Source organism: Cygnus atratus, chromosome 2 (assembly GCF_013377495.2).
Source record: "Cygnus atratus isolate AKBS03 ecotype Queensland, Australia chromosome 2, CAtr_DNAZoo_HiC_assembly, whole genome shotgun sequence".
Classification (NCBI taxonomy): domain Eukaryota; kingdom Metazoa; phylum Chordata; class Aves; order Anseriformes; family Anatidae; genus Cygnus; species Cygnus atratus.
The window spans coordinates 138,207,320-138,234,291 of NC_066363.1; the positions used below are offsets into that span (position 1 = coordinate 138,207,320).

General features: G+C 34.6%; 1 protein-coding gene across 1 annotated transcript in view; it reads left to right on the forward strand.

The window, feature by feature from the left end:
• Window positions 1–26,972, forward strand: part of VPS13B (vacuolar protein sorting 13 homolog B) — a 476,457-nt gene that overhangs the window by 262,975 nt on the left and 186,510 nt on the right. Inside the window, exons 26-30 of the mRNA XM_035546369.2 lie at window positions 2,924–3,095; window positions 4,131–4,245; window positions 5,731–5,797; window positions 8,215–8,620; window positions 13,691–13,802. Of these exons, the coding sequence (XP_035402262.1) occupies window positions 2,924–3,095; window positions 4,131–4,245; window positions 5,731–5,797; window positions 8,215–8,620; window positions 13,691–13,802 (872 nt within the window). The remainder of the gene's footprint in view (window positions 1–2,923; window positions 3,096–4,130; window positions 4,246–5,730; window positions 5,798–8,214; window positions 8,621–13,690; window positions 13,803–26,972) is intronic.

Here is a 26,972-nt window from a genome sequence, read left to right on the forward strand (position 1 = left end):
AAAGGACTCTTTACTTGGGTAGATAATGAAGGGACAAGGGAGAGTCGTCTTAAACTAGAAGAGGGTAGATTTAAATTAGACGTTAAGTAGAAATTCTTCACTCAGAGCGTAGTGAGGCACTGGCACCCCACCCCTGGGGGTGCTCAAGGCCAGGCTGGATGGGGCTTTGGGCAACCTGGTATAGTGGAAGGTGTCCCTGCCCATGGCAGAGGGGTTGGAATCGGAATTAGATGATTTTTAAGGTCCCTTTCAACCTAAGCTATTCTATGATTCTGTGGGTGACAGAGATAATCAGAGGATGGCAAAATGGGACCTTGCTTCATTGCATGTGTCGCTTTCCTAATAATGGAGGCTGCCATTTCAGGAGAAGCAGTAAGGACTAATGCTGGATAGTACTGGAGAAGTGGCTGCTCTCCTTGTATCCTTTCACATGTTTGGAGAGTGCCAGGCCTGCCACTTTTCATGGTTGTTTCCCAATTTTTATTCATTAATAATCTAAATTTAGAGTCAATGTAAGAGAAAAGCAGAAGGAGGAGGAATAAACAAATGATAAAAGCAAAAGGGTCTTGCTAAGTCCATGTCTTGGAGAGGCATTTTGGGTGGTTTTGTGTAAGGAAGTTTGTTCAATGAGAATACGGTGTAGTGCTCAAACAAGAAAGAACAGGGAGGGAAGCAAGAAAGGGAGGAGAGCTAATAAGCCTCAATTAGCAGCTATTTTTCTGTAGTTCTCTGTAGCGTAACCATTTTTTCAAAAGACAGTCACCAGTGACTCTATAAGTAGTCTATTCAGAGCTGTAAGCAGTCGTGCTAATACTTGGTTTCATGCATTTCTTTAATGCAATACCACCATCACTGGGAAAATTAAAGGTGAAATTAATCATAGTTTTCGTATCAGCACATCATACTGTATCTGTTGAACTGCTCCAGATACTGTAGTCTCACATTTAGGTATTCCTTTCCAGTAACATGTCGTAGGTGCACAAGCTAAGTTTTCTTATCCATCTTTACAGGTATCAGTAGGTTTTTAAAGGATAGAGGTAGCTGCACACTGATAAAATACCTTTGTTTTTCGTTCTATTTGTCCCCTCTAAAAGTTTTGCAGGAAAAAAAAAAAAAAAAAAAAAACAACAGTAAATGTTAATTTGAGTGACTTAAAGCTGAAAGCTTGAAGTAGAAGCTGTCATTCAGTGTTTCTGTGAAGAAGATGGAAGAAGTAATTGTTTTCTTCATTATGTAATAAATTATAACAGCAAGATGTCAGCTGCTCCATTTGGTGTCTATCAAATAGCCCAAAGTCATAATATGCTGCATACAAAATTTGTGAAAGATTTTGACCTACCTTTTTGTCTTGTCTTATGGTTGGGATGGTGATAAGAGAACATGTATACATGATAGAAATCCTGTAATTAAACTTTAGGCCTGAGTTGATTGAAAATGTGATTTATCAACATAAATGCTTCCATATGAGCTATTTTGCTTGGTCTGGGATAAGTTCTACCCATCCAGAAAACAGATTGCTAACAGAATTTCCATATTCGCAGTCTTGGACTGCAAAATGAGTCAAGTAATGTCAGGTTTTAGATTTTGCTACTGAAAGTAAGTTTTTTCCAGAACTGAAGTGAGTGTATTAGCATATCCTGCCTGACAGATTAAAGTGGATTCAGTCAAACTGTGCAATACCTTCTATGTGTGTCTAATTTTAGGCTGTTTTCCATATAAATCATCATGGTTAATCTTTAGGTAAATCTCAAAATTCCTAAGAATGTTCATCTTAATTTATATTTTGTAATCCTCAAAGCATTCATTAAAAGTTTGGATGTTTATTGGTCTGATAATGTTAAAAACAACTTGGTCTTAATGAATCAAAGTGGCAATATCTTTTTCTTTTCCATTTATGCTTGAATATTGAAGGAAACTTGCAGCATTTGGTGGGGTTACAAGTGAAGGTGCTGGGGATTGTTAGTGGCTTCTGGTTCACACTAGTGACTTGTGTGTCAATTACATTGAGTTTAATAGGCAGTAAATACTAAGAACTGAGGAGCATCTTTTCTTTCCTCTCTGGACCCAGTAAGTTCCGGCAAAGGAAAGTCCTGGTGAATTTTTCAGTTGTCCTATGAATAATTATCAGAACTTGGCTGCAGGTCTCTGATAAGCTCTCCTAATAAGATTTTCAGTATGTCTTTCATATGTCATGCTCTCTTTAAGAAAACATAGACTTCTATGTTTTGTTTGCTGAGTCCTTAATATTTTAGGGAATGAGCAAGGATTAATGGTGGCACAGAAGCTTCTACAAGCCCATTTATCAACAGTTCATTTATTGAAGAATACTGCAAGTGACAATCAACTTTTTAAACAACAGAAAAGCTTTAAACATTGGAACTAAAATGTTTTCAGTTCTTACACATAGCTATTATTTTGTGAAATCATTTTCCCAAGCAGTTAAAAGAAAAAAAAAGTTTAATGCCATATATGCAGTATGGAAATGTTATTGACATACTGTGATCTTCTCCATTTAGCACCTTCAACAACTCTTTCTTCTTTTGCCCTTCAGATATACACATATCTACTTCTCTTTTCCCATTGCACGTCAGAATATTCCTATCAATTCCTGCAAGATTGGTGTAAGCTATTGAGGAAAGCTCCCTATACCAAGTCATGGAACATCACCATTTTACTATATAATCGTTATTTCTACCTAAAAACAACAACAAAACAAAACAACAACAACAAAAAAAGGATAATATATTTTCTTCTATTTTTTTCCTGACATTAAAAAAATGGCTTAATTCAAATGCACTGTCAGTGAGTCTGCTTGTATACATATGTATATAATTTGGTGGGTCAACATCACTTTAGACAGAAGAAAAACGGGCAGCGGTGAAAAGCAAATATTCTTTTCTCAGCTGTTACTTCTGTTTTATAGGGTGATTCTCTTCAGGGTGGTGATGACTCTCCATTCTCCGACTCCATTACATTGGAACAAACAACAAGTAATATTGGAGTCTCAAGTGGACGTGTCAGCCTGTGGATGCAGTGGATGTTGCCAAAAATTACTATAAAATTGTTTGCTCCTGATCCTAGAAATAATGGCACAGGTATTCAACATTTTTTTCCCGTAATGTACAATTTTAAGTTCCATACATTATTTTACAACACAGTATTAGCTACAGAGTGTTTATTGGTAATATTAGACATTGTTTAATACAGAAATAAATGGTTGGATCAGAGCAACAAGCTGGAGTTAGGTTAGTGCATGTAAAAATAATTCAGCATTGTTCTTTGGCTTAAACTTCCCTTTCCATGTGGAAAGATGATTATATTAAATTGGAAATAAGTCAGTTATTTTACTTAATAGAATACTGCATTTTTGCCTTAATAGCAATCGTGTTCCATTTCTATATGATTTAGTAGTGTGTTTTGGGTGTGTCCATCTATAAGCATGTAGTTTTGCATTGATAAATTCAAAATAATCATCACAGATTATTTTCACCACAGATTATTTTTCATCACAGATCACACATGATCGTTAAAGTCATTGGAAGATTGAACTTCATATTAAAAATAGAAATATGTGTGGAACACAATTAGCTTTTTTTAAATTTGAGATTACAGTGATTATCATCTGGACAGTAGTTGTTTGAAAGGAACTCATTCTGTAAATGTACTGAAAGACTTCAGATATTTTTTTGTTAGGAAACTGATGATTAACAGTTTAACATCATTAATCATAGAACTGTGAAAATATAAGGAGACTAGTGATTAAATTAATTTTCAAAGAGATATACTTGAACCTTTGATAAAAATTACCTGAAAGAAAGAAATCTCAGATGTTGTTGGAGTAAATATCTTGTTAAATATCTTTGTATTTTTACAGGAATTATACTATGAAAACCTGAACTAAAACACCCATAGATAAGTCTCTCTATGCTTTTGTATAAAACGGTTTGGATTATAGGATTTCTTCTGGTTCCTGTCATTATGACAGTTGAATAAAAGTGTGCCATACGAAAAACCTCTGAGTCCAGTTAGCATCATCCTATTTATGAAACATAGCATCCCAGGTTTATTTCTATGCTTTCAAAGTTACAGGCTTCAGATTAATTGTTTTTTATCTCCTTGGACTATTGCAGAAGTTTGTGTTGTCAGTGAATTAGAAGATCTCAGCGCCTCAGTGGACATGCAGGATGTGTATACCAAAATCAAATGTAAAATAGAAAGCTTCAATATTGACCATTACAGAAACAGGTAATTCCTGGGAGTTACACTTTTACAATGTCAGTGTGAAGGGAGGCAGATTTTTCTTTCTTATTATTATTTCTTAGCTTGAATTTAAGATTGTTGTTGAATTTCTTTTAAATGAGATAGATGTTATCTTGTAAAGTAAGCAAAATCAGAATTTCTTTTTCTCAGAACTGTATCCAATTCCAAAAAAAAAACAACACTTGGAAATCATTACAAATTAGGAGAGCATTTTTTCACATTTGCTTCTCTGTTGGTCCATTGACAAAAATCATTTATTTTAGCTGAACTTTTGAATGGGAAATTTCTTAAATACCATTTCATGACACATTACCTCTATCAAATTAGTGTTTTGTGGTGCCATACTTTTACATATTAAAAAGAATTTTCTAACAAATCAAGTTATTTCTTTTGCTGTGTTTCAGCAACACAGTAATGGAGGGAACTAAGCTGATCATCTCTGTTTCTTTGGCATAGTGTTTTGCAGAGATGCCTAAGCAACATTTCAGACATTAATGTCAGCCAGTATGTCATCAATATTATGTACATTTAGGCTAGAAAGTTAGAGCTACTATATATCTTGCCACTTAGCAAATCTTGTTTACTTTGCTGCAGAGATGTAACTGTATTCGTTTGGCACCCAAATGCACAGTTCTATAGAGATATTGCGTATCTCTTATAGCACGTATAGGCCATGAGCACACAAATGAAAAATAATTATGTAGTGTTTGATCATGTGGATTATTGTTTGCTGTTACAGCTCAACAGATTCTAAGAGACGGAAATTGAGAGGAAATAGGATAGCTGTTGTGTTATTTCCTGGGAGAAAAAAAATAACTGAAAGCTTTAGAACAATTCTTTGGCATTGAAAATTACTAAACTATTTAGAAGCACAAATCATGTTGACTTAAGAGCCTATGAATGCATGGTTTTATTGGACATTCCTTATCCTTGCCTGTGTAGGAAGGAGGTTTAATATCAACTTAGATAAGTTACTCACATTTCTGAGACTTTTTTTCTAATCAACAGTCTAAAACAAACAAAAAAAAATCTGATTCCTGTTCTTTTGCCTGAGTTATAAATATTATTGTTTGAACATATGGTAATATTTGATAATCAAAGTTTGTACTTTATTTATTTATTTATTTTTAAAGCAAGTCATGCTGCTTTAAAATGCTTTGGAATCCCAGTAGCCAGAAGCTCTTAACAAGCTGCATTGTCCACAGAGTTTGTGCAGTGCTTGAGAGAGGATACCTCACTTCCAGGAGTATAATGCTTCCATTGGAAAAAAAAATTCAATTTCAGAGTGTTCTTGTTTCCTAAAGCTATAATGAGGTTTCTTTATTTTTTTAAAGTCATTTCACATGACCAAATTGTTACTGTTTTAATTTACATTTCATAATCTCTTCAGAATAACCTTCTCTGTCATTAAATTTCTATGAACTAAAGCCAAAAGCAGAGAATAGATAAGGTGAACATTCTGTCTTCCAGACCAGGGGAAGGCTGGCAGTCAGGACATTCTGAAGGAATGTTTCTACAATGCAGACAAAAGTTTTTGGTGAGATTTCTTTAGTAACCTAAGGTGCTTACTTGAATAACTCTTCCTAAGCAACATCGTTTTCTTTGTTCTTTTGTATGTTGAAAAGAATGATTACAAGAATTACAATACAAAGCAACATTTTAATTCTTAATAACTAATATTTCTAAACAATACTATGATTTTATAATGTATTTGAGTATAGCTTTTCATTCACAATTTCTTGATTCTTGTCATCATTCTCCTCCTCATTCTGTCTTCTGAAAATCCACGGGTAAGTCGATTTTCTGTAAATAGGAGTCTATTATACTTTTATTTTCTTACGTTATGTCCTCCTGCAATAGGTTGTCCATTCATATAAAATTTTACAAGGTTTCTTTTTTAATACCAGTTTTTTGCTTTATCTAATTGAATTTTGACATTTTAGTAGAGAGTATGGCATAGGCTTTGTGTTGCAGTTATGTAGAACTGGGCAAGTTTAACATAAACTTTTTTTTTTGCTTATGGTGATTTTCTTTTTTTTTTCTTTTTTCTTTTTTTGTCTTCCTTTCTTCCATGCCTTGTTCATTATCTCAAGCCTTGGGGAAGATTCTTGGTCTCTGGGGCAATGTGGAGGTGTATTCCTTTCCTGTACTGACAAGCTGAACAGACGTACCTTGTTGGTTCGACCCATCAGCAAGCAGGACCCTTTCAGTAATTTCTCTGGCTTCTTTCCCTCTGTAAGAATCCTTTTTTTTTTTTTTTTTAAACAGGACTTCCACTAACAAATGCCAGTTGGGTTGGGTTAAAAAATGAGACAAAGTTTTTTAAAAATCTCAATTTCACCTAAATACTTTTTGTACCGGATATATTTATTGTATATGTTGATTATGTAAGTTGTGCTTTTTCCCACTTACCTTTTAGAAATAATTGTTAGTCATTTTTGACTAGATATGGGTATAAGGGTTTGTGGTTCACAATCCAGTGCATAACAGCAGTCCACTGAAGTCAGTACGATTCATTTATATTAAAAGTAAGCACATACAGTAATGTTCAGAGACTAACGTAAGAGCCAGTACTGAACACTGCGTTTTGTTCAGGTAGTTCTGATATGTACTTGGGGATTTAATTGGTTTGTATTACTGCAGTATGCCATTGTGCAACCTTTTAGAATTACTTTATATAATAATGATAATGCAACAATTAACAATTTCATGTTTGTGTCTTTCTTTTGCCTGCTTAGATCATTACTTGTTGAGTCAGAATATATCAGTGTGAGATATTAAAAAACTTTTTCTTCTTACTGGTTTGTCCTTGAAAGACTTTATATATAATGGCATTGGGCCCTTTGTCTTCACAAATGATTGACTGTATAGAATCTTTATATGTTAGTGGAAGTTCTGTGTGGTCTGATTTTTTTTTCTTCATGAATATTGATTGGTAATACTTTATCTTATTCTATTTGTTTCATATCTTATGGAAAATATAACTTTCTAATTTGTTTTAATTCACTTAATCATAAAAGCTTCAAATTTTTCAACATTTAAGCTACATTTAATCTGTGTATCCTCTTTATTTAAGAAAGAGGTGTTTGCTCTATTAATGTGGTTTAATTTACTTTAAATTTTTTTAATCAAATTTGAAGATGCTGAAAAAAGCAACTGCTTGCACAATGTAGTTGCTTTTATTTGTGCTCAAATGATTGAAGGTAATGTTTGAACAATCACAGAGAGTTCTATCAAAAATGTTACAATTACACTGTTAAAATAACAATTACACTTAAAATAATATTTTTCCTAGTTGCTGCTTTTTTTGCAATTTTCAGTCACTAACAATGTATAACCGAAATCTCAAAGACTTTCAAAGATGATATCAAAAATTCAATATATGTCTTCTGGGAGTTAAATATCTAATTGTCATATTTATCAAGGAAATCTTTCTAAGTGAAGGAATCTGGTATTTCTGAACTACAGTGTAATATATCCTTATTTAAATGATGTGCTTTAAGGCATGTTACAGCTATTCTCTTAAAATACTCAAAATTGATCAGGGCAAAACCAACTGAATTCTTAGAGTATTTAGTTGACTATTCATGTTTAGAGGGAGTGAAGTTATCTCAACATCAGAGGGTTGCTTTAGCACCCATGGTGTTTGCAGTTACATAAAGGACAGTGAAAGCAAGTAAGATTTACTTCTAAAATGAAATAGACATCAATATATGTAATTGTGTGAATAATTATTAGGAAATTATTTATAGTTGTAGGTGACAATATTGTGAAGTATGGACGCACTATGGGGTGAATTGTCCATCAGAAAAAAAAAGGAAAAAATTTCTTCTGGGATTCAGAGAGGGTGGGAGGCTATTAGGAAATACAGAACCTTAAACATCTTAACTAACAGAGAATTGACTGATGATGTATGTGTACATTTTTTCATCCTTTTTTTTCTTCTTGAAACAGACAACTGCAAAACTTTTAGATGGCTCACACCAACAACATGGATTTCTTTCTCTAACTTATACAAAAGCTGTGACAAAAAATGTCCGGCACAAACTGATATCACGAAATGAACGAAGAACATTCCATAAGCTGTCCGAAGGCCACACTGATGGTTCTCCTCACTTTCTTCACGAGATCCTTCTCTCTGCTCAGGCTTTTGATGTGGTCCTCTGTTTTCCTTTGCTTAATGCAATCGCAAGCATTTTTCAAGCCAGGTTGCCAAGGAGTCAAAAGGAGAAAAGGAAATCACCCGGCCAACCTATGAGGAGTCATACTCTGACCTCCCGCAACTTGCCTCTGATTTATATCAACACTGGTGTAATAAGAGTCTTCTTTCCCAAAGAGGAAAACCACCATAATGCTGAAGGTACAGTATGTTATGTTAGAGAAATTTGCTGTTCAGTATTGCAACCAAATGCTCTAACTTCGTTATTTTGCTGACCTTACTGTCTTTACATTTAGAATGATTGCTTGGGTCTTCAGAATTTTAAGGGGCAGAGGTAGAAAGCATCTGTCATTCATCCAAGAACTGTGAAAAGAGGTTGCAGTTGTTGAAAAGAGAGTTGCAGGTTGCGAAAAGAGAAATGCAGTTCTGCAGTGGTGATTCTTTTGTCATTTCTTACTATGCTGATACCAGTAACGTCTTCCATACTCTCCATTGTTGGAAGAGGAGTCTAAGCAGGAAGCCTTAGCTTTTGTGGAAATAGGCACATAGGAAACCATTCAGTAGTGAAGCAGGTCCTGTTTCATTTTAATTATTTTCTGCAAACTGTACTTTGTGATTGTTGCCCAACAGCTGATACAGTTTATCATTTATTTAGTAACTCTTAGCTGAAGTTATTCAAACTTCCTTATGTAAGAAGCTTCCAGTTATTTACAAAATTGTGGATAGCGTAAACTGTTCTTTCAAACAACAGCAGTTAGCCATTTGATCCATGAACAATGCATTTTTATTTAAAAAAGTATTTTTCCATCCTACATAAAATATATTTACATCACTATTACAGTCTTTGTACAGAAATAGATGCTGAGGCTAAAAGTACACCTAGTAACAGCAGGAATGTGATCACTTCCATTAGCAACAATTGTTCTAGAAATTAAAAAATATATATTTTACTGGTATCATGATATGTTTGCTGAAGTCTTATAGGTATGTGATGGTTTTTTTTGTTTTTATTAACCATTTTAGATTATAGCACACGATATAATCCTAAGAATATAGGTTTTTTGTGTGTGGGTTGTTTTTTTCGTAACCTAATTGCAAAAAGTGCAGACAGTGAGAATTTACTTGAATCATTTGTTTGCCAGCATCTTCTACAATTTTCCAGGGGGGAATGGTGCAAACACAGGAAGATGAAATTAGACTGGCTGTGTTGGCAAGAAAGAATTATGATTCTGGTTGGAAGGGAGTTCTGGGGCATGCTGTCAAGGAAATCTTTTTTGGAAGTATGTTTTTGTGGCTCTGTAGCTGCACGCTTCATTAAAAAGAAATTTTAAAAAATCCTTTGTCTGTTTGCTATCCCTTGTTTAGTTGCCATCCCTTGTTTCAAAACACTTGCAAAATATACAATGCCTGTAGTTAAACATGAATGTAGGTAGAAAAAATGTATATACTTTTAAAGAATAATGATGAAGATTATCTTTACTAAACTAATAACACAGTCAATTAATCTCTTCCAGTGGAAAATTCTGAAATGTCATCAATATGAAAATCAGTTCCATTCTCCTTCATTTCATTTTCAATCCACATTCTTCCAAACTTTCATCTGTTTCTGAATGTGAAATAAATCATTTCTATCTTCTACTGCTTATTGTCTTCAAGCCCTATAGAATTTAGAAACAATAATGCAGTGTAAGAGTTGAATATAACCCATGTTACGGATGTGCTAGATCAGAAAACTGTTATATATCATGGATATATACAACAATAAGACCTCATTCATCATCTGTTGATTAAGACAGTTTAGTCCAAAAAGAGTTGTGTGATTGCTGCAATATAAGTAGAGAAGTAATGACCTTGGTTTGTCTTTTAGTCCATTGTCTGCAACTCTAACCTTATAATTAGAGATAGTTACCTAAACTATTTTCCCATCAAACACATATAACTGTGATTCATATACAGAGGTGTAGTGTTGTTTGTTTTTTTTGAAAAAAAAAAAAGAAAAGAAAAAAAAAGGCAAATTGTTCTTCACTTTTGCAGTCCAGAACTGAACTTCTAAAGTGTAGTACCCAAACATTAAAAAATAATCAAAATTGTAGGGTTTTTTCCTCAGGAGTTTACACACTATATAACTATATATAACAAATAGAAAAAAGAAATACTGTATGACAGCCACTAAAAATCAAATAAAAACATGTAAATTGCTTAAAACTGATAAGTGGTAAAGACAACAAAAATCTGCATCTGGCTGGTTTGAAGACAACAAGAAATATTTGTAATATATACTGGGAGCAAAATATCAGGAGTCACAAGAATGGACATGATACATTTGTTGATAGTGAAAAAGAAAAGGCAGCATACCGAATAAACGTATGTCCTGCATTTGTAGGAGTGATATATTCTTGTCACATGAGCATGACTCTCTACTTTGAAGTCTGTCATAACATATGGTCTGTAACATCCTCCTTGCTTACTATTAAACAGTTTCAAATTGGTCAGACCAAATAACTTGTGCTCAAGGATCTTGGTCTTCTGAGGTTAATTTTTAACATGCCTTGGAATAGCAGGTTTTAGACAGCTGAAGGTGTACCTGTTAAAACGAAAAGTGTTATGTGCAAATAAAATTAAGAGAGGTAACTTTATTTCTCCCTTGGAAAACATAAAGGAAAAATCTATTACAGGATTCGGTTAATAAAGATTTATATGATATTTATTACATGATAATAAATATGATTTTATAGAAAAACAGTCTTCTTAAATACATCTGCTTTCCATTCTTTATGATGGTTGCTATTCCAGTTGATAAAATGTTTGCAAAGATTTGATATGCTTAGACTTTCCTAAAGAGTTTAACACGGTGTCTCATGGTATTCTAATTTAAATCTATCCCAGTTTAATGTCTGTGGAAATATTAAAAGAATTAGAGATAGCTAACTAAAGGTCTGAAAAATTATTATCAGTTGGGAGTCGTAAGTGAAATTGCTATATAATAATATGAAAGTAAATATTAAATCATTGCTGTAAGAATTTCCCAGGAAAAATAATGTTAAGGACTCTACAGGGTATGCATGTGGATCAGTGCACTTAAAGCACTGCTTGTAGAAAATATACTAATTATTCAAATGCTGAAGTTATATATCGAGTAAAAGGTTATGCAGACTACATCTTCAGGACTGGAGACTCTTTCCTGGAAAGCAGAGGCTGAAAAGAGCCCAAGAGTCACAGTGGACTTACTGAAAAGAAAGAAGGGAGATAGCTGTACTTCTGCATAGGGCAGATGACGGATTATCATGTCCACTTTGCTTCCTGTTATAAAAATGGGTATTGATGAAGTTGGAGAGTGTTCTGGAAAGCACCAGAAATGTTAAGCAAGTGCTGGAGAAGTTGCCTTACAGGGAAGGGTTAAAGGAGCATAATGTTTTCAGCTTAGCAAAAATAAGCCTGAGATGAATGTGTAAAACCATCTGAGAGTGTGAGGAACATTGTTATACTTGGGTCTGTAAGTTTTTCCTAGATTGTATTTGTACAGTGTAGACTTACTTTCCCCTCCAAATTTTTAATATTCATAATGACTGTGATTACATTTACCACATTATTTCCATGTTTCGAAAAGCTGATAGGAGAATTCATAGGTTAGTGAATGGAGATAGGAGTTCGTCACCTTAAGTCACAACTCAGATCACCACTCATTACAAACCAGCTGAAAATATTAATGCTTGTAATTCTTTCTGGTTTAATCTTAAGACTTAATTTCTTAACCTGAAGGAAACTGTACACAAAAGAACCATGACAGCCTTTAAAAATAATAATAATAATCCTGAAAAGCTTACATAATAGAGGCCATAATGAATAGTCCTGTGTTTATTTTGCTTTGCTAAGTGTTGGAGCCAAATGACAATTCTTACCCTAAAATATGTTTCATTAAAAACCAAATCTCAGAATCAGGCATTTGCCATAAAGTTACAGTTAGAATCTGAAGTATATTTAATATCAAATTGAAAATCGATTTCAAATTAATAACAAACAGGATTTTGTTTTCAACTTAACTTTTTCTACCTTTGTTCTGGCAACCAAAGCATCTGTATATGATTTTTGATATGCTTTGGGGACAAAAGGATGTGACTTTTGCTTTTTAAGTAGATGAGGTTCTTTTAAGCAAGTCCCTTATGTTCATGTCTAAATTATGTGTTGTAGCTTGTATTACTACTCTACTGCATATTTACTGTGGTATTCCCTACAATGTTTTCAAAATATTGTATTGGAATTTCTGTGAACCCTGTGACTTATTTATTTTTTATATCTGCTTAACAAGCTCATTCTATAAGAGTCTTGCTGAATTTTCTTGAACATGGGAGCAAGTGTGATTTTATTCCATCTTTGTCATGTATCACACTGGTGTTGAAGTGAACCATTGCACTTCAGATGATGAACTCTTTGAGCCTTCATTACATGTTCTCAGGAGCTTCCCAACTGTCTGGTAGTCTTCTAAGCAGAAGCAAACTTTACAGAGTTTGTTTACTAGAAGACATGTCATACTGTTTTACTCTGGGCAGAACTTGGGTTTTCTGACTAATGTTACCAGCGCTTTGAAAACTAAGAATTCGTACACGTGGCTGAAATTTGAATATGATGGAGAGAAAGTGGAAAGCAAAGATCTTTCTTTGAGTAATTTTGTTACTGATGTGGAATTTACTGTCTGGTGCTACATCTCGTTCGTTCCTTTTGGGGCAGATTTCAGATTCTGTTGTTTCAGCCCTTGTGTTTGAACTTTGCATGTGTGTTGCAACCCAAACCAAATGCTACTGGGATGGTTGCGTTGTAATATCCTGCAGGTTATTTAACCTCTAAAGGACCTAAGCCCGTATTAAAAAGGGTGAGTGTTCCAAAGTGCCTATCATGCAGATATGTGGGCAGATAATTATGAGAACAGATCACACAGAAGTCTGTGGAATTGAACTCATTTTGGAAAAAAAAATGAAATAAAAAAACTGTTAGAGAAAATAGAAAGTCACAGGTCAGGATTTAGTTGCATGATAAAACCGTGGGGAAGTTAAATGACAGTAGTTTTGTCTTTTATATATCACAACAACAATACTGTTTTTGTAGGTGTTGGGTTTTTTTAATTACTTTTGCAAACTTGTTGCTCCTAAGCAGAACCAAATCCTTAACAGACATTCTTATAGGTGGTTCTTTTTTTTTTTTTTAAAGAAATAATTTTTAGATGCTATGTGCATTTGACTTTTAATCAAACACACGTTTCTCTTCTCTTAACTACAGCTAATCCAGCAATTAAAGAAGACACTTTGGTTCTCAAGATTGGATCTGTCTCTATGGCTCCCCAGGCTGACAACCCTCTAAGCAGAGCTGTACTCAGAAAAGACATTTATCAGTAAGTGTTGGGGGAAGGGTTTGGTTTTTCATAGTCTCAGAAAAATTCATTTTGGGAGAAGTTAATTGATCAATAAAATGGGTACGTGCAGCCTGTAAAAATACTTTTCACATACAATCTTTTGATATTCAAAACCAGGTTTTTCTGATTTTCTTCACTTGTGGGCTTTCAAATCCATTTAGACAAATCAAGTTCTTCTGTGAAGTGCTGATGAATAACAGAATTTAAATGTCAAGTCATTACACAGCTTAAGCTCACAGATGAGAACATTTTCAGAGGCTTTCTTTTATTCAGCTGCTAAATTCACCTAAGAGAAAAGGAATTTTTTGTGACTACCAAAATGCTCAGTAGCCATATAGTGTGAAGGAGATAGATCTTAATAATATAAATGGTAAACACATAGTCAAACTGTAGGATTCTTGATGTCATGTAGATCAAAGCTGTAAAGGAAAGCAAACTTCTAAGGAACTCTTTCCCAGTAAACATACTTTCTGTGAAAATGTCATGCTCTGGATTGTGTCACTAAGTATGTGCAAACCACACTAATCATATATAGGCAGCAAAACTGGGGAACATATGTAATCAACATGATAAAAGTAATATATGATCCTTAGTAGAGTTGGCACTGTTGCCAGACATGAAAGTATGGTTGCAAATAATACCAAGTGAGAAAAGTCACAGAAATACAGATGAACAAGTGTCTTATACTTCCCGCTGGTCTGTTTTTCAGATGTGGCAATATTTTTAACTACTTCATAGTGCTCTTCAATAGAAATTACAAACATCAAAATCTTTTCCCAGCAGTAAAACATTTACTGCCTAGAAAATGACAGCAAGTTTTACTTTTTGTCAAGACTAGGATTTTTAGGAGACCAATGAAATATTTCCAGTTTCTCTTCAGAACACTTAGAAGCTGTAAGAGTCTTTTTCTTCATATTTCCATTTGGAGATGCTTAAAATACTGTATTTGCTTGTATGTTTACTTATAGTAGTTTATAGTAGGATGTGTTTTTTTGTTTTGTTTTGTTTCTTTTAAATGAGTCCTGTATCTATTTTATTACGGAACTGTTGTGGAAGAAATCTCAAGCCTGGCACCAACAACTGTTCTGGGTGGCAAGGCGTGATCCAACCCTCAGTGTGCCCACAGACAAAAGAGATCTTCCTGATATTTGTACAGGCTCTCCCAGCTTCTACCCTGCTCCTCTCTAAGAATAAACTCCCATCTGATTTCTGCTTTGAGAGTTGCAAAAATCAAAGTAGGTTCCGCTCTTCTCTCTGCAACTGAAAGTTTGTCAGCAAAATTCCCTGTCAAAAAATGGAATCTGTGAGTTTCAGCTAGAGTAAGGTAGTTTCTGTCACTTAGGGGAACTGTGTAATGTTCTTGTGTGCACATCACAAGTCAGTGCATAAGCAATGGGAGGGATGCCATTTACCTCAAGGTCGGTGAAGCTATGCCAGTTTACATTCTTGAGGCTGATACCTTTGCAGCCGTGGCTTTACCTGAATTGCAGACATTCTGTGCTGTTCAAACCAGAAGTCATTCAACTGCTTAAAGGTTCTGCTACTCTTTTGCATTATGGGTCTCAGGGTCATATATACAGAAATATCCTGGATTAGGTTTGTGCAGTGTATGTTTGGTTTTCATAGTTTTATGATATGCTCCAGTCTTCCTTTAGAAACCAAGGCACTAAAGGGGTAAGATAGAAATAAGCACTGGGCCACAGACATCTCTCATCTGAATGTTACTGATTTCTTTGTGACCAGCCTCACAACGTATGCTTCTGATGTCTTTTTTTGGGAAATGTCTGCCATTTTCAGAAATTTCCTCTAACTTCATTGAGCATTCTCATTTCTCAGCAGCTGTCAAATGACTCAGTCTTATCTTTGTTCCTTTAATCATCCAATTATCCTAGCTTTAGTGTTTTTAAAGTACATTGGGGCAGAGTGTCAAGTTACTTGCAGAATTTTATGAGACAATATTGAAGTTGGTAGCGGGTGGTCTTTTGTTTTTGGGAAGGGCATTACTATTTCGGTGTGTTTAAGCAAGACTCAACACTTTCTAGCAATATCAATGAATATTTTTTATCACAATACAGTAAGATTCCAGTTTGGTGTTGAAATAAATGCATTTTCTAATTACATATGCTTTGATTCAGAACATACTGTAGTTACAGACGCATGGTTGAAGATACATGTGCATTTTCTTACGTGACAATCACTGGTGTTTGACCAGTGGCATTGAGTGGTGTTCGCTTCATCATTTGCCAGTTTTTCTTTGGAAAATTAGGTAACAAAATGCAAACATTTTTGGATTGTTAGGGTGGGCCACACAGTCTATATTCAAAGGGGGAAAAAAAAAAGTGTGGGGATATTGGGATATTTTTAACACTTAGGCCTAGTGTTAGTATTCTGTTCTCCAAATACCAAATTTCATATGTTATGCAGTATTTGCCCTTTTTAACCTGCCCATGGTACAAGATACTGGATAGCAAAAATGTGTAACGGGAGAATTGTAGTGCTGATACAGAATGCTTAAAAGTTAGATAGTTAAATGAAGAAGCTCACACACAATGTATAACTCGTGACTTTTGGTGAAAGATTTCTTAGTAAATATCAACAGAGGTACAAGTAGTACAATATCCAGTTTAAGAGATGCTTAAAAAAAAACCCTTACAGCAGCCTGTTGATTACTGAAGAATTAGCTGCTACAGCATTCTAATAATCCCAACATGTCATCTTCCCTCTTTTTCCAACCTCTCTTCTCCTCTAATTTACTACTGCTGCTTTTAATAGAATAAAAGAAAATAAATCATTGTCTGAACCACTGTCTTTACAGTGTTTCTGGAGTGGGGATTCAAACTTAATTTGCGGTGTCACTTTGGTTTAAACAGTCTTCTGTTTAGGTCTGAACTACAACCACATGCAATTAATGTCACTAGTAGTGTTTCATGAGAAAGAAGAATGTTTGTGTCTCATTTAGAAACTGTTCTTTTAGGAAAGGCTGAGAAACTTTTTCATGGCTAGTGGCTGAATAGAATTTCCAAATATCTTTTGAATTTGTCCCATAAATTCATACATGAAAAACTGAACGTGCTCGTTTAGCATTAACAGAATATCAGTGCATGAAAGGTAAATCTGGTATGGCTGCGGGTCATATTAAATGAAACCGGGCCTTGTGAGCTGAATGTCTCCATCTGTGTCTTAGGAAAAATAGTTTACTTGCTTGACTTGGAGAGGGAATTAAATAGAAAATGGAATGTTGGAAACATAATGTGCCCCAAAAGTTTGGACACAAATATTTTTTCAGGTGATTATTGCGAGTTAGAAAGAAATTTATTGACATAGTAACTTCAGTTTTCTTTTACCATATAAAAATTAGTCTAAAAATAACTATTTCCTCCAATTGAAAATGATCTAATTTTTTAGACCTATTAATAACTATAGTAGACAAAGATGTTGTATGCCATAACAGTAAATATAGGATTCCTGAAAGAAGTACAGCTACACCGTATGGGTCACAGTGAGAAACAATTTCTCCTTTTTTTTCCTCTTAAGTCCTAGGAGTTTGTGTTTTTTTAATGATTCATCGTGACTTTATGATTCTTAATCCCCAGCTAAGGTGTGTTTGTCTTCAACAAGCACAACCAGAATCAGGTGTTTTTGTCAAGGACTGACTGTTCTGTGCAGCAGAACCCGAAGTTCTTGTGATGGGGACACGTGAGCAGAATAAAGGAGATTTTGGATGAGCATGCAGATGAGGCAGCTGCCTAGCTTGGCAAAAGAGAGAGCAGAGCAGTGAATTAGAACTGTGGAGGAGTCATATAGTCAGAGTAAATGAAATTTCTGCTGCACCAGTGAAGGAGACAACTGTATTTTTGTGGTTTTAACTATCTGATCATAATAAACTTAAGACTAGGGGGCTGCTACATGGAGATGATTCAGCAGGTCACAGAAAGAAAAGATGGCGTGGTCGTTTCTTACCTCGTGTGATCATTCTGTGTTTGTTTTGCAGTAACTTTTGAAATGGCCAATTTCAAGTACATTTTACAGAACAGAGGAAGTTCTAGCAGTTTGGGGGAGGAAGAGTGCTGAGATAGAGAAAGCTCGTTCACAAACCATTGTGGTGTTAGTAGCAACGGCTTGTTTGCTTTGGAGGACATCGTTTAAAATTTCTTTAGCAGTGAGCATTTCTCTAAAAACTTATATATATATGTGCACATTTGTGGAAAAGTACTAAAAGGAGCTGTGTTGCTGATTCTGTTGAAGAAAAACCAAAGGGAAGCATAGAATTAATGAAAGGTTGAAAGGGACTTCTCTAGTTCATCTAGTCCAACCCCTTCCTCAATGCAATTTAGACTGAGTGGCTCATGTCTTTCTCCAGACAACAAATGATAATCACTTGCCAAAAACAAACAAACAAAGGCTTTTTATTGATGTATATAAAGCAATTCTGAGGGCACCAGACCAGAAGATCCTTTTCCATGCATGGAGATGGCTGCGGCAAACAGAGCATCATCTCCTGGGGTAGCTCCAGAAGGCCACATTTCCTTCTTTGTGTGTCTTCATGTGTTTTCCCTTTGTCGTTTCCTCAGTTCTTTCTCTTTTAATAAAAGTGACTAATGTGGAATATCAGCGTGAATAAATTATAATGCTCTAAAGAAGTGGAACTAATCAAATGTGTCTGTAGTCATCTTAAGCAGTTTTCTGCTCAATTATCTCACATTGTCTTTTGTCACCTTTTTAGATTACAATAATATTTTTCTGTATATACAAACAGTGCTTAGTGCAATCAGTGGAAAGCTAACATAAAAGGGACTGGATTTTTAAAAAATCTATGCGTGTTGAGGGTTTATGATGGGGAATAACACTAGTTGTGCTAAGCTACCATCAGGATTAGACAGTATTAGTAAGAAAACTCCATCACAGGACCCAGCAATTCTGTTTCTCCAACTGAAATAAGAGGAAATAAACCCATGCTTAAATATGAAGGAGCACAAAGTTGAAATTGAGATAGCATTTAGTTCTAGTTCAGGATAAGGGCCCCATTATAACAAAGACTGTGCAAATTACCTACTCAGTTATATGGATAATTGCCAGTCATCCCCAAAATGGTCATTTTTTTTCAAACTCTGACATGAAAGATTAATTAATAGAGTTTTAGGGAATATCCATGAACAGGGAGAGTGAAATAAATTTAAGGTAAAATATTGTATTGTCACATTAACGGAGTTTGTTGAGACAAAGAAAGAAATGACTGACAAAAAGCACAGAGAATACAGACTGGAGGTGTTGGAGGCCTGGTTTATGAATTGCTGCATAAGTGTTACTAAACTATCAAGTTTGGGAGATTTAGGTGAGTAGAATCATAAGCTTTCCTCAGTTTGGCCAATAAAGAATCTAATTGTTGTCCACACTCCAGATTCATCATTTTTGAGATCCAAGGATTTCATTCATGTCATACATCAAAGCTTAATAGTCCAGGTCTGAATGTTCCATGGTCATTTTCATGTGTAGATCTTTCATAGATCAAAGCATAAAGCAGTACTTGGACTGTTTTCAATTTGTGAATGTAAAATGGAAATTCTTTACTCCCCCACTTTCCCCCAAAAAAATTACATGTGAAGAGTATAATCATGAAAAAATAGCTGTAAATTACTTAGCATTTTTCTTAAAACCTTTCATCAATACAAGTCTTTCTATTGTAAATGTATCTCATCTACTGCTTTTCATTTTTGTACTTTACTGTTTTCCACTGTTTGATAACTCAAGCATTTGCAAAAAAAAACAATCTTATTTCTCTTATATCTGCTATCTATCTTTATTTCAAGGAACTTTATCTAGAGCATACCTATACTATCATTGAATGCCCATAATTGGTTAACAAAAGTCCTTTGGTGAAAAAAGCAGTAGTAAACAATTTTGTGTGTCTGTGCTGATAGTGCTGGAGTGAGAGGAAGGAAAGAATGATGGAAGGAGTTTATGCAAGAAGTGCAGACACAGCCAGCAATCTGCGTAGAAATCTGTTTTTTCTTTCAAATGTGGTTTGGAAAATCAAATGCTTTTCAAAACTTTTCAGCAGCACCCACATCTATAAGCATCTTTTCTTCAGAAACATTTTTTGTTCAGTATTAAATTACTGTGGGACCATATTTACATTTGTAAAAGCATACCTTTAAATTATTGTTATAAAAAGCTTATAATTTCTACAACTATAGTATGAGCAATAAGGCTAATTCTTTGTTTTCCTTTTCAAACCAATTAACACTTAAAAAAATCTGTTTTTGCATAGATGTTTAGTATTCAGATAACTAAATGATTCCAGGAATACATGTCTAATCATTTCCATTTAAGAGTTGATTATTTTATAAAGGCTCTAAATAAAACTTATTTTCCATTTTACTTCATTTTTTTAATACTTTATTGAAGTTTATTTGGTAGGCAAACAGGGCAGTAGCTAATGCCAACCTGAGCTTCTTTCTTTTTCTTTGCATAAGGACAACAAAGATAATCAGTTTTTTAAAAAAAAGTGCATGCATAGATTTTGATGGAAATGTGAGCAGCTTATTAAAATGTGCATTTGTGTCATAAGGAATTAGGAAAAGTACAGTGCATCATGAACTCTCTATTGCAGTTTTTCTTCAATTTCAGAATTTTTCAAACAGCAGAGGTAATATATAAAAATAACAGAAAAAAAATCTCAGTATTTCAAGGAGAGGTATTTCATGTATCACATAGAAACTGTGAAGCAGAGTTACACTAGCATCAAGTTCAGTTCTTTTCTTCCTGTACTAAGGCAATAAAAAATACTGTAACAGTGAATGTTTTAAATTTGCTCCTCTAACTTAGAAGATAAGTTTTTGAAATTTAGACGAGTATGTTTTTATTGATCAACATACTTGTTTGGTTGGTTTTTTAAGAGGCTTGTCTCTACATTTACAGTATTACTTCTTAAAAAAAAAAAAACTTTTAAAATACTTTTTTATTTTGTGTTTAATGATCTTAGCTTTATTAATTATCAAATTGGGTTTTAAGTCAAATTATTCCCATTAGCTCTTAGGTTCTAAATGCTGCTTTTTGCTGCTGTAGTTGAACCTTAGCTGCTTGGTTTTTTGTTTTATTTTGTTTTGTTTTGCATAAAGAGCTTAGGAAAGTCATCTCTCCTTTGCATAAATTTCTTGAACTTCTGTCTGGAATTGGGTTTGGAAGTAACATTTTCCTGCTTTATATTTCTTTCTTCTTCTGTCTTTAGTGGAGGGCAAAAAAACTCTACCTAGACCTTTCCCCCCAGTAAAATATTCATATATATGGATAGCATTACATGGAAACATCACTGCTAATTAACATTGGCATGTTTGAGGCTGTTGCAGCAGTTATTAATTTAAAACCCTCAGTGGAAACTAATTGTAAAATAACAGCTGGAACTGCCCGTTTAATTTCAAAAATGTAGCTTGTTAATTATCTAATACCAAGAGCTATTCAAAGCTTCATTTATATTTGGAATTCAACTTTTAAAATGTTCAGCTTTAACCATCAATCTTATTTTTATTTGAGATTTCTTCAGTTGAGCATTTTACTGGAACTGCAGTAATACATAACTAATTTGGCTAAATACATATTTTAAAAATCATTTCTTTCCCTTATACTGTGATGGTTCAAAATAAAATACATGTCAAAATAAGTAAAGCATTCCTACAACTTTACTTTTCTCCTGAATTTCATCAGGTTAATCACTGTGTGTGCAATACACAGACCCACTTTATATTTTCTCTTTCACTTAGTAGCACTGAATTTTTTCCTCTGATTCTTACAATGATTTTGAATTTCTTTGTGCGGTTCCTCATGGAAAACAAATTGAAACAAGCTTTATAGAAACACTGCTATCAAAGAGCATGGCCATTATTATCTCATTTAAACATCCATTTGTTGTTAATCAGGGCAGCTGTTTCGTAAACCTTATTAAATATGTCAGGAAAATAAACTGTCAAGTAAATGTCAATAAAGAATCTATTCACACAACTAACCAATTCATTCAAACACAGCAAAGGTGAAATCCATTAAACTGCTGAAGTTATTTTTTGAAGTCTCCAATAACTCTCATGCAATGTGTACATTAAAAAAAGGAAAGGTTTTAAGATTAAAAATAGCACTCCCCCCATTATTTATTGTTACTTTCATTTCTGCTTTACTAACTTCATGTATCAGTTTTATCTGCAAAATTGTCCCCTTTTTTCAGTTGAGTACACTGCTCCTGATTTGGCTGAAATATTTGCACAAATGTCTTCTTCACCCTAGCAGCATCCCAGCCCTTCATGGGGAGTGGGGAGGAGGAATGAAGTTAATTTCATGGAGGTTCACAGCTTGTCTGTGACAGAAAGTGCAGATCCAGAGGCTGGCAGCAATTTCCTCAAAGATCTCTCAAATTCCTTCAGGTTTGACGTAGAAGATCACGGGAACTTCCCCATGTGTTTGGGAGGGACTCCAACGTGGAGGGTATGGTGAGGAGAATCACCGTGAGCTTGGGCACCTCGTGGAGGTGCTTGTTGGTTAGCAGTGCAGCGCAATACAGGGGTAACCCATGGCCTCGTGTGCCACTTCCAGGTCAATGACTGACCAGCTGTGACTGCACACACATTTCAGCAGGCAAATATGATTATAACTATCTCGTGTTCCATGTACAAGCCTTGTTTTGGCTGTTTGCCTCACTCCCTTCGCTAATTGGTGAAGGAGTTGCAGCAGTAGAGTGAAAATCTCAGTGCCCAGGCCAACTGCATTTAGTTTTTCTGGTAAAGCTTTTGAGTTTACAGTGTGGTTATTATGATTGTTTCATTATTCAGGTATAGCTCATTCTCACTAATAACTGTGTATAATTTTGAGCTAACTGGGAAAGGCTTTCGGACTGCGAGTTCAGATTGTGAAGTTCTTAGGTTAGCCAGTTGGGCTGTGAATTTGGGAGACAGGCATGAGAGAAAAAGTCTGCAAAGTGTTCAATATCATATTTTATGTAATTTTCATAGTGTCTACTCCCTTCCCATGACTATTAAGAAAACTGCCATCACTGGACAGTTGAAGATCAGACATAAATAGCAGTTGCAAAGCAGAACTTCCACAAGACATCTATTTCTCTGTTGTGCCAGTGCACAACACTTTGTTCTGTAACAAAGTTTCTCAGCTGTGGGTGATCTTAACTATTGCAAAGTTGACACTAAATTCGAGATACACAGCAACCTGAACTCAGTTCCTTGGTCTTCTGATATTTCTCACTGTCTCAAATACTGTTTTAACACAGTTATATAGCATTTGCTGTAGCACGTATGGAGCTTTCCACGTGAAATTGCTATAACTTCAGTTTAGAAATCTGTAATATATATATGGTGTTTGAATGGGGGAGAGGTTATGATTTCCTTTGTATGTACTGCTTTGAGGTGCTGTATAAAGTCATGTTTTTTTCCATTTCCTGACGAAAAAGCTGCAATTCTGCTGTGATGAAGCCTATTATAGCAAAGCCAATCAAAATAAAATCAAAGAATTGTTTGAATTATGGTTAGTTTTAAACCATTTAAACTTCTCATTATATTCTGTTACCATTTTACAAACTGAATTGCTCATTATTTTGAACTACTTGCCTTGCTGTTTCCTAATCTTTAAATGATTGTTATGTATATTTCTATGCATAGTTTTTTGATTTATTTATTTTTTAACTGAGACCTTAGGTTTCTTGCAGTTCTTGTGTTCTGCTACCAAGGAAGAGTCATTTCTTCTCCTTCTTCTTTCATAATGTTTTTGCACATTTTAAATGAATCCCTTAGAAGTCTTATGTCTTTGTTTCTCCTCAAAAAGCACTAAAACACACCTCCTTTGCTGAAATCTGGTTGCGTAACTATTTACTTCCCTCCCATTTCAAAATATGAGAAGAACTAAAAGTTCGAAAAATATGAATTCTTGATTCAACACAGTGGATAGAAGACTGGATAATGTCTGAGTTTCTTTGGAGAAGCCCAGAGTAAAGTGGATGCAACGTTGACTTTTAATATTATTTTAGCCATGGTCTTGGAATCATAGAATGGTTCAGGTTGGAAGGGACATTAAAGATCACCTAGTTCCAACCCCACTGCCATGGGCAGAGACTCAAAGCACAACTTTGGACAAAGTCTTCTTTGGACAATGAGTTTTGTGCCCACCTAGGCTGCAGATCTAAATTCAAGCTCGTCTAAGACATACTCCTCTTTGCAGCTCTGTGGCGTTACTGGTTGTACTTGTGTGTAGAGAGCTGGCTGAGGGAGCTAAATGAGCTCAAAATGCTTTGGAGGCATCAGGCATTTATTTTTCTTTCAGTCAGGTCATTCCCCTGAACCCAGTTATTGCATAATCACACAAGGATTAGCCCTGGCAAAAGGCTAGGATTGCAGCAGCCTGGGCTTGCAGCAGCTTAATCCACCATCATGCTCATGACTTTTGAAACACAGAACAGATTCTGACACCATGAACTAGGAATTTTAATAAAATTCTCAGATTGAGCATTGGCATTATTAAACATACTGTAACAGTTTTAAAAGGTAAACAAAAAAGGCACAGAGACAAAGAAAAAGGACATGAAATAGCATTTAAAAATCCCAGGATGCCTTTCACAGTTTAGATAGTCAGCAACTTGAATGCAATGAAAAATTTTGCAGATAAGCTGTAAAACTGAAAAATAAAAGGAAATCTGAAAAGTAGAGTTATTTATGTGAGTTGCGTTGTATGTTTTATGTCATAAAGCAACATTACTGCAGTTTTTACATTTCTTTCCTTCTTTCAAGTTACCTCCCTTTAATCTTTCTGTTTCTCTAACCTCTAGTTTTAGTATTTTGCTTGTTACTGTAAAGTACTGGGAAGTACGAGAAAGAGGTGTCTGGTTTTCTATTAGTGTGGGAAAAAATAATTAGTTGATCCTTAGGAATTAATGCCATTTTAAGATATGGAGTGGTCCACCTATACAGGTTACTTAAGTTCAGTAAAGTTCATTTACTTTATGCAAACTCCTTAGTTTCTTCCCTGGGTTTCCTTTGCTGATTCTTAAAATAAAATAAAATAATTGTGTGACCACTTCTAGTTTACTTTTTCTGTCTTATATAGTGAAAATTAACGTCCAAAGGTCACGGCTGTGGTAAATAATTTATTCTAAAATAATTCAGGAAAACTTTTAAAAACTTATTATTATATTACAATTTTCTTCTCAATTGTTTGTGAGCAATTATAATTTCCATCACATTTGGTTCAACAACTGTTTTGTTTGTTGAAAAGTATTTTCCAGTAATATATAAAACAGACTTTTTTCTTTGTAGTATTTTTAATTATGACAGGATCTCAAGTTAAATATAATGCAAGTTCTGTGCTTCTGTTACTGGGAAAACCATATCCCATTTGTAATGAGACATTTGTTAACTTCTGTATACAGATTGCGGTTCATTCCATAGATATTTGTGGGTTCTCTGATGTCCCTCACAGGGTTTTTATCTATGACAAATTCATACCACAGTTCTTTAACTACTTTTTTGGATAGGAGATCTTTTCTTTTGAAAAACAGTTTGCTCAATCTTTTCCATTAAACGTTTTTTAAGTACTTCGGGTTTTGATTATTAAACAAAAAAGATTATCAGAAATATACAGACTAATTATATATTAAGTTAGTTCAGGAAAGATATTTGAACATGGGACACGATTCAAAGCTGCCATGGCAAAATTAAAACCTAATTGCAGTTATCGTAAAGAACTCAAATTGTATTATTTAAGTGAGTACGGTTCCTGGCCCTTACTGATTTTCCAAGAAAGCTGAGTGCTCAACCACCTTAAGTACAGACAAAAGTCATGCTTAGTTGCTATTAAACCTGATTATGATGCAGTTAAATACAGATTTAAAAGTAATATACAGTGTTCTTGTTGCATTTCAGAGGCTATTCTTTGTGTGTTTCCTTAAAGACGTAAATCCATTAGTTGCGTTTTTTGTTCATTTTTGTTTTTTTGTTTGTTTGTTTGTTTTTGAGGACTGGTTCATACATACTTATGGGGTCTGTTAGTTGTAGGACACAAAGATAAATCTGTCATTCTTCAGCCTCTCAAAACATTTTTCATGCCCTCTGGTGCTTTTGGTAGTTGTTGGTTTTTTTGTTTGTTTCTTGTCCCTGTGAGAAGGCAATGGCTAACGCTGGTATGTTAATGGCTAACACAAGTGTAGGTTGAGAGTAATAAAATACAGGGATAGTGTCAGGCATCTCCACTGAGTTCGATGTCAATGATTGATATAAATCACAGATACTCCATTCTTCTGACATGATAGTCTGATAGTTTTTCTCCAGCAGTAAACTAGAAACAGGTTCAGAAGTGATATGAGTAGGACATAGGAATACACATACATAGAAATATCCTGTTTTTGCAAGATACGAACAGAACGGATGTGAACTTTTACTGATAACCAAAGGTGTTTAACTATCAAATAGTATTATTTGATCTTTGTATGTGACAGTTTTTCAAAGAACAAGAAGAAACTTGCAGATTAGCAAATCTGGCTGCAAAGCAGATCTGAAAGTTCTCAGTTTCCTCATTTAAGGCAGGATACATACATATATTCAACAAAAATTGAGAGGAGGGCAGTTCTCTGTTATGTGCTGTTTCAGACCATCATCATATATGCCTTATTCTTCAGACAGCTTGCAATGGTTTTCTTGGTTCTTGCCCCCCCAGAAATGCCCACTATATTATGCAACTGCAAGAGTTGCGAAGTTGCTTTCTAAAAATAATTTTAACAAATCTATTGCGCTCCTCATGCATTGCAGCTTATAAAAATAAATAATTAAAGAGTATTTACTAAACTGGACTCAAACAACATGCAGATGACAGAATTTGCTGTTTCCCAAATGGGCACTCAAGTGGGCAGGGTATTTGTGTGTATGTATGTCTGCATCTGTGTACTGTCCTTGCAGTATTTTATTTTTTTTTAGCTCCAGGCAGAAAGTAAAACACTGAATTTTCTTCATAGCCACCATCATTTGTATGTTTTGGGTGCCTCATGAAGTTTCTTGAACTACCTGACAATGGAATCATAGTCTTCGTGGTCGATAGTGTAAATATACAGGGATTTTTCTAGTAGATGAGGATTAGTCTTGCCTCACATTGCACTGTAAGTGGAGCTTATGT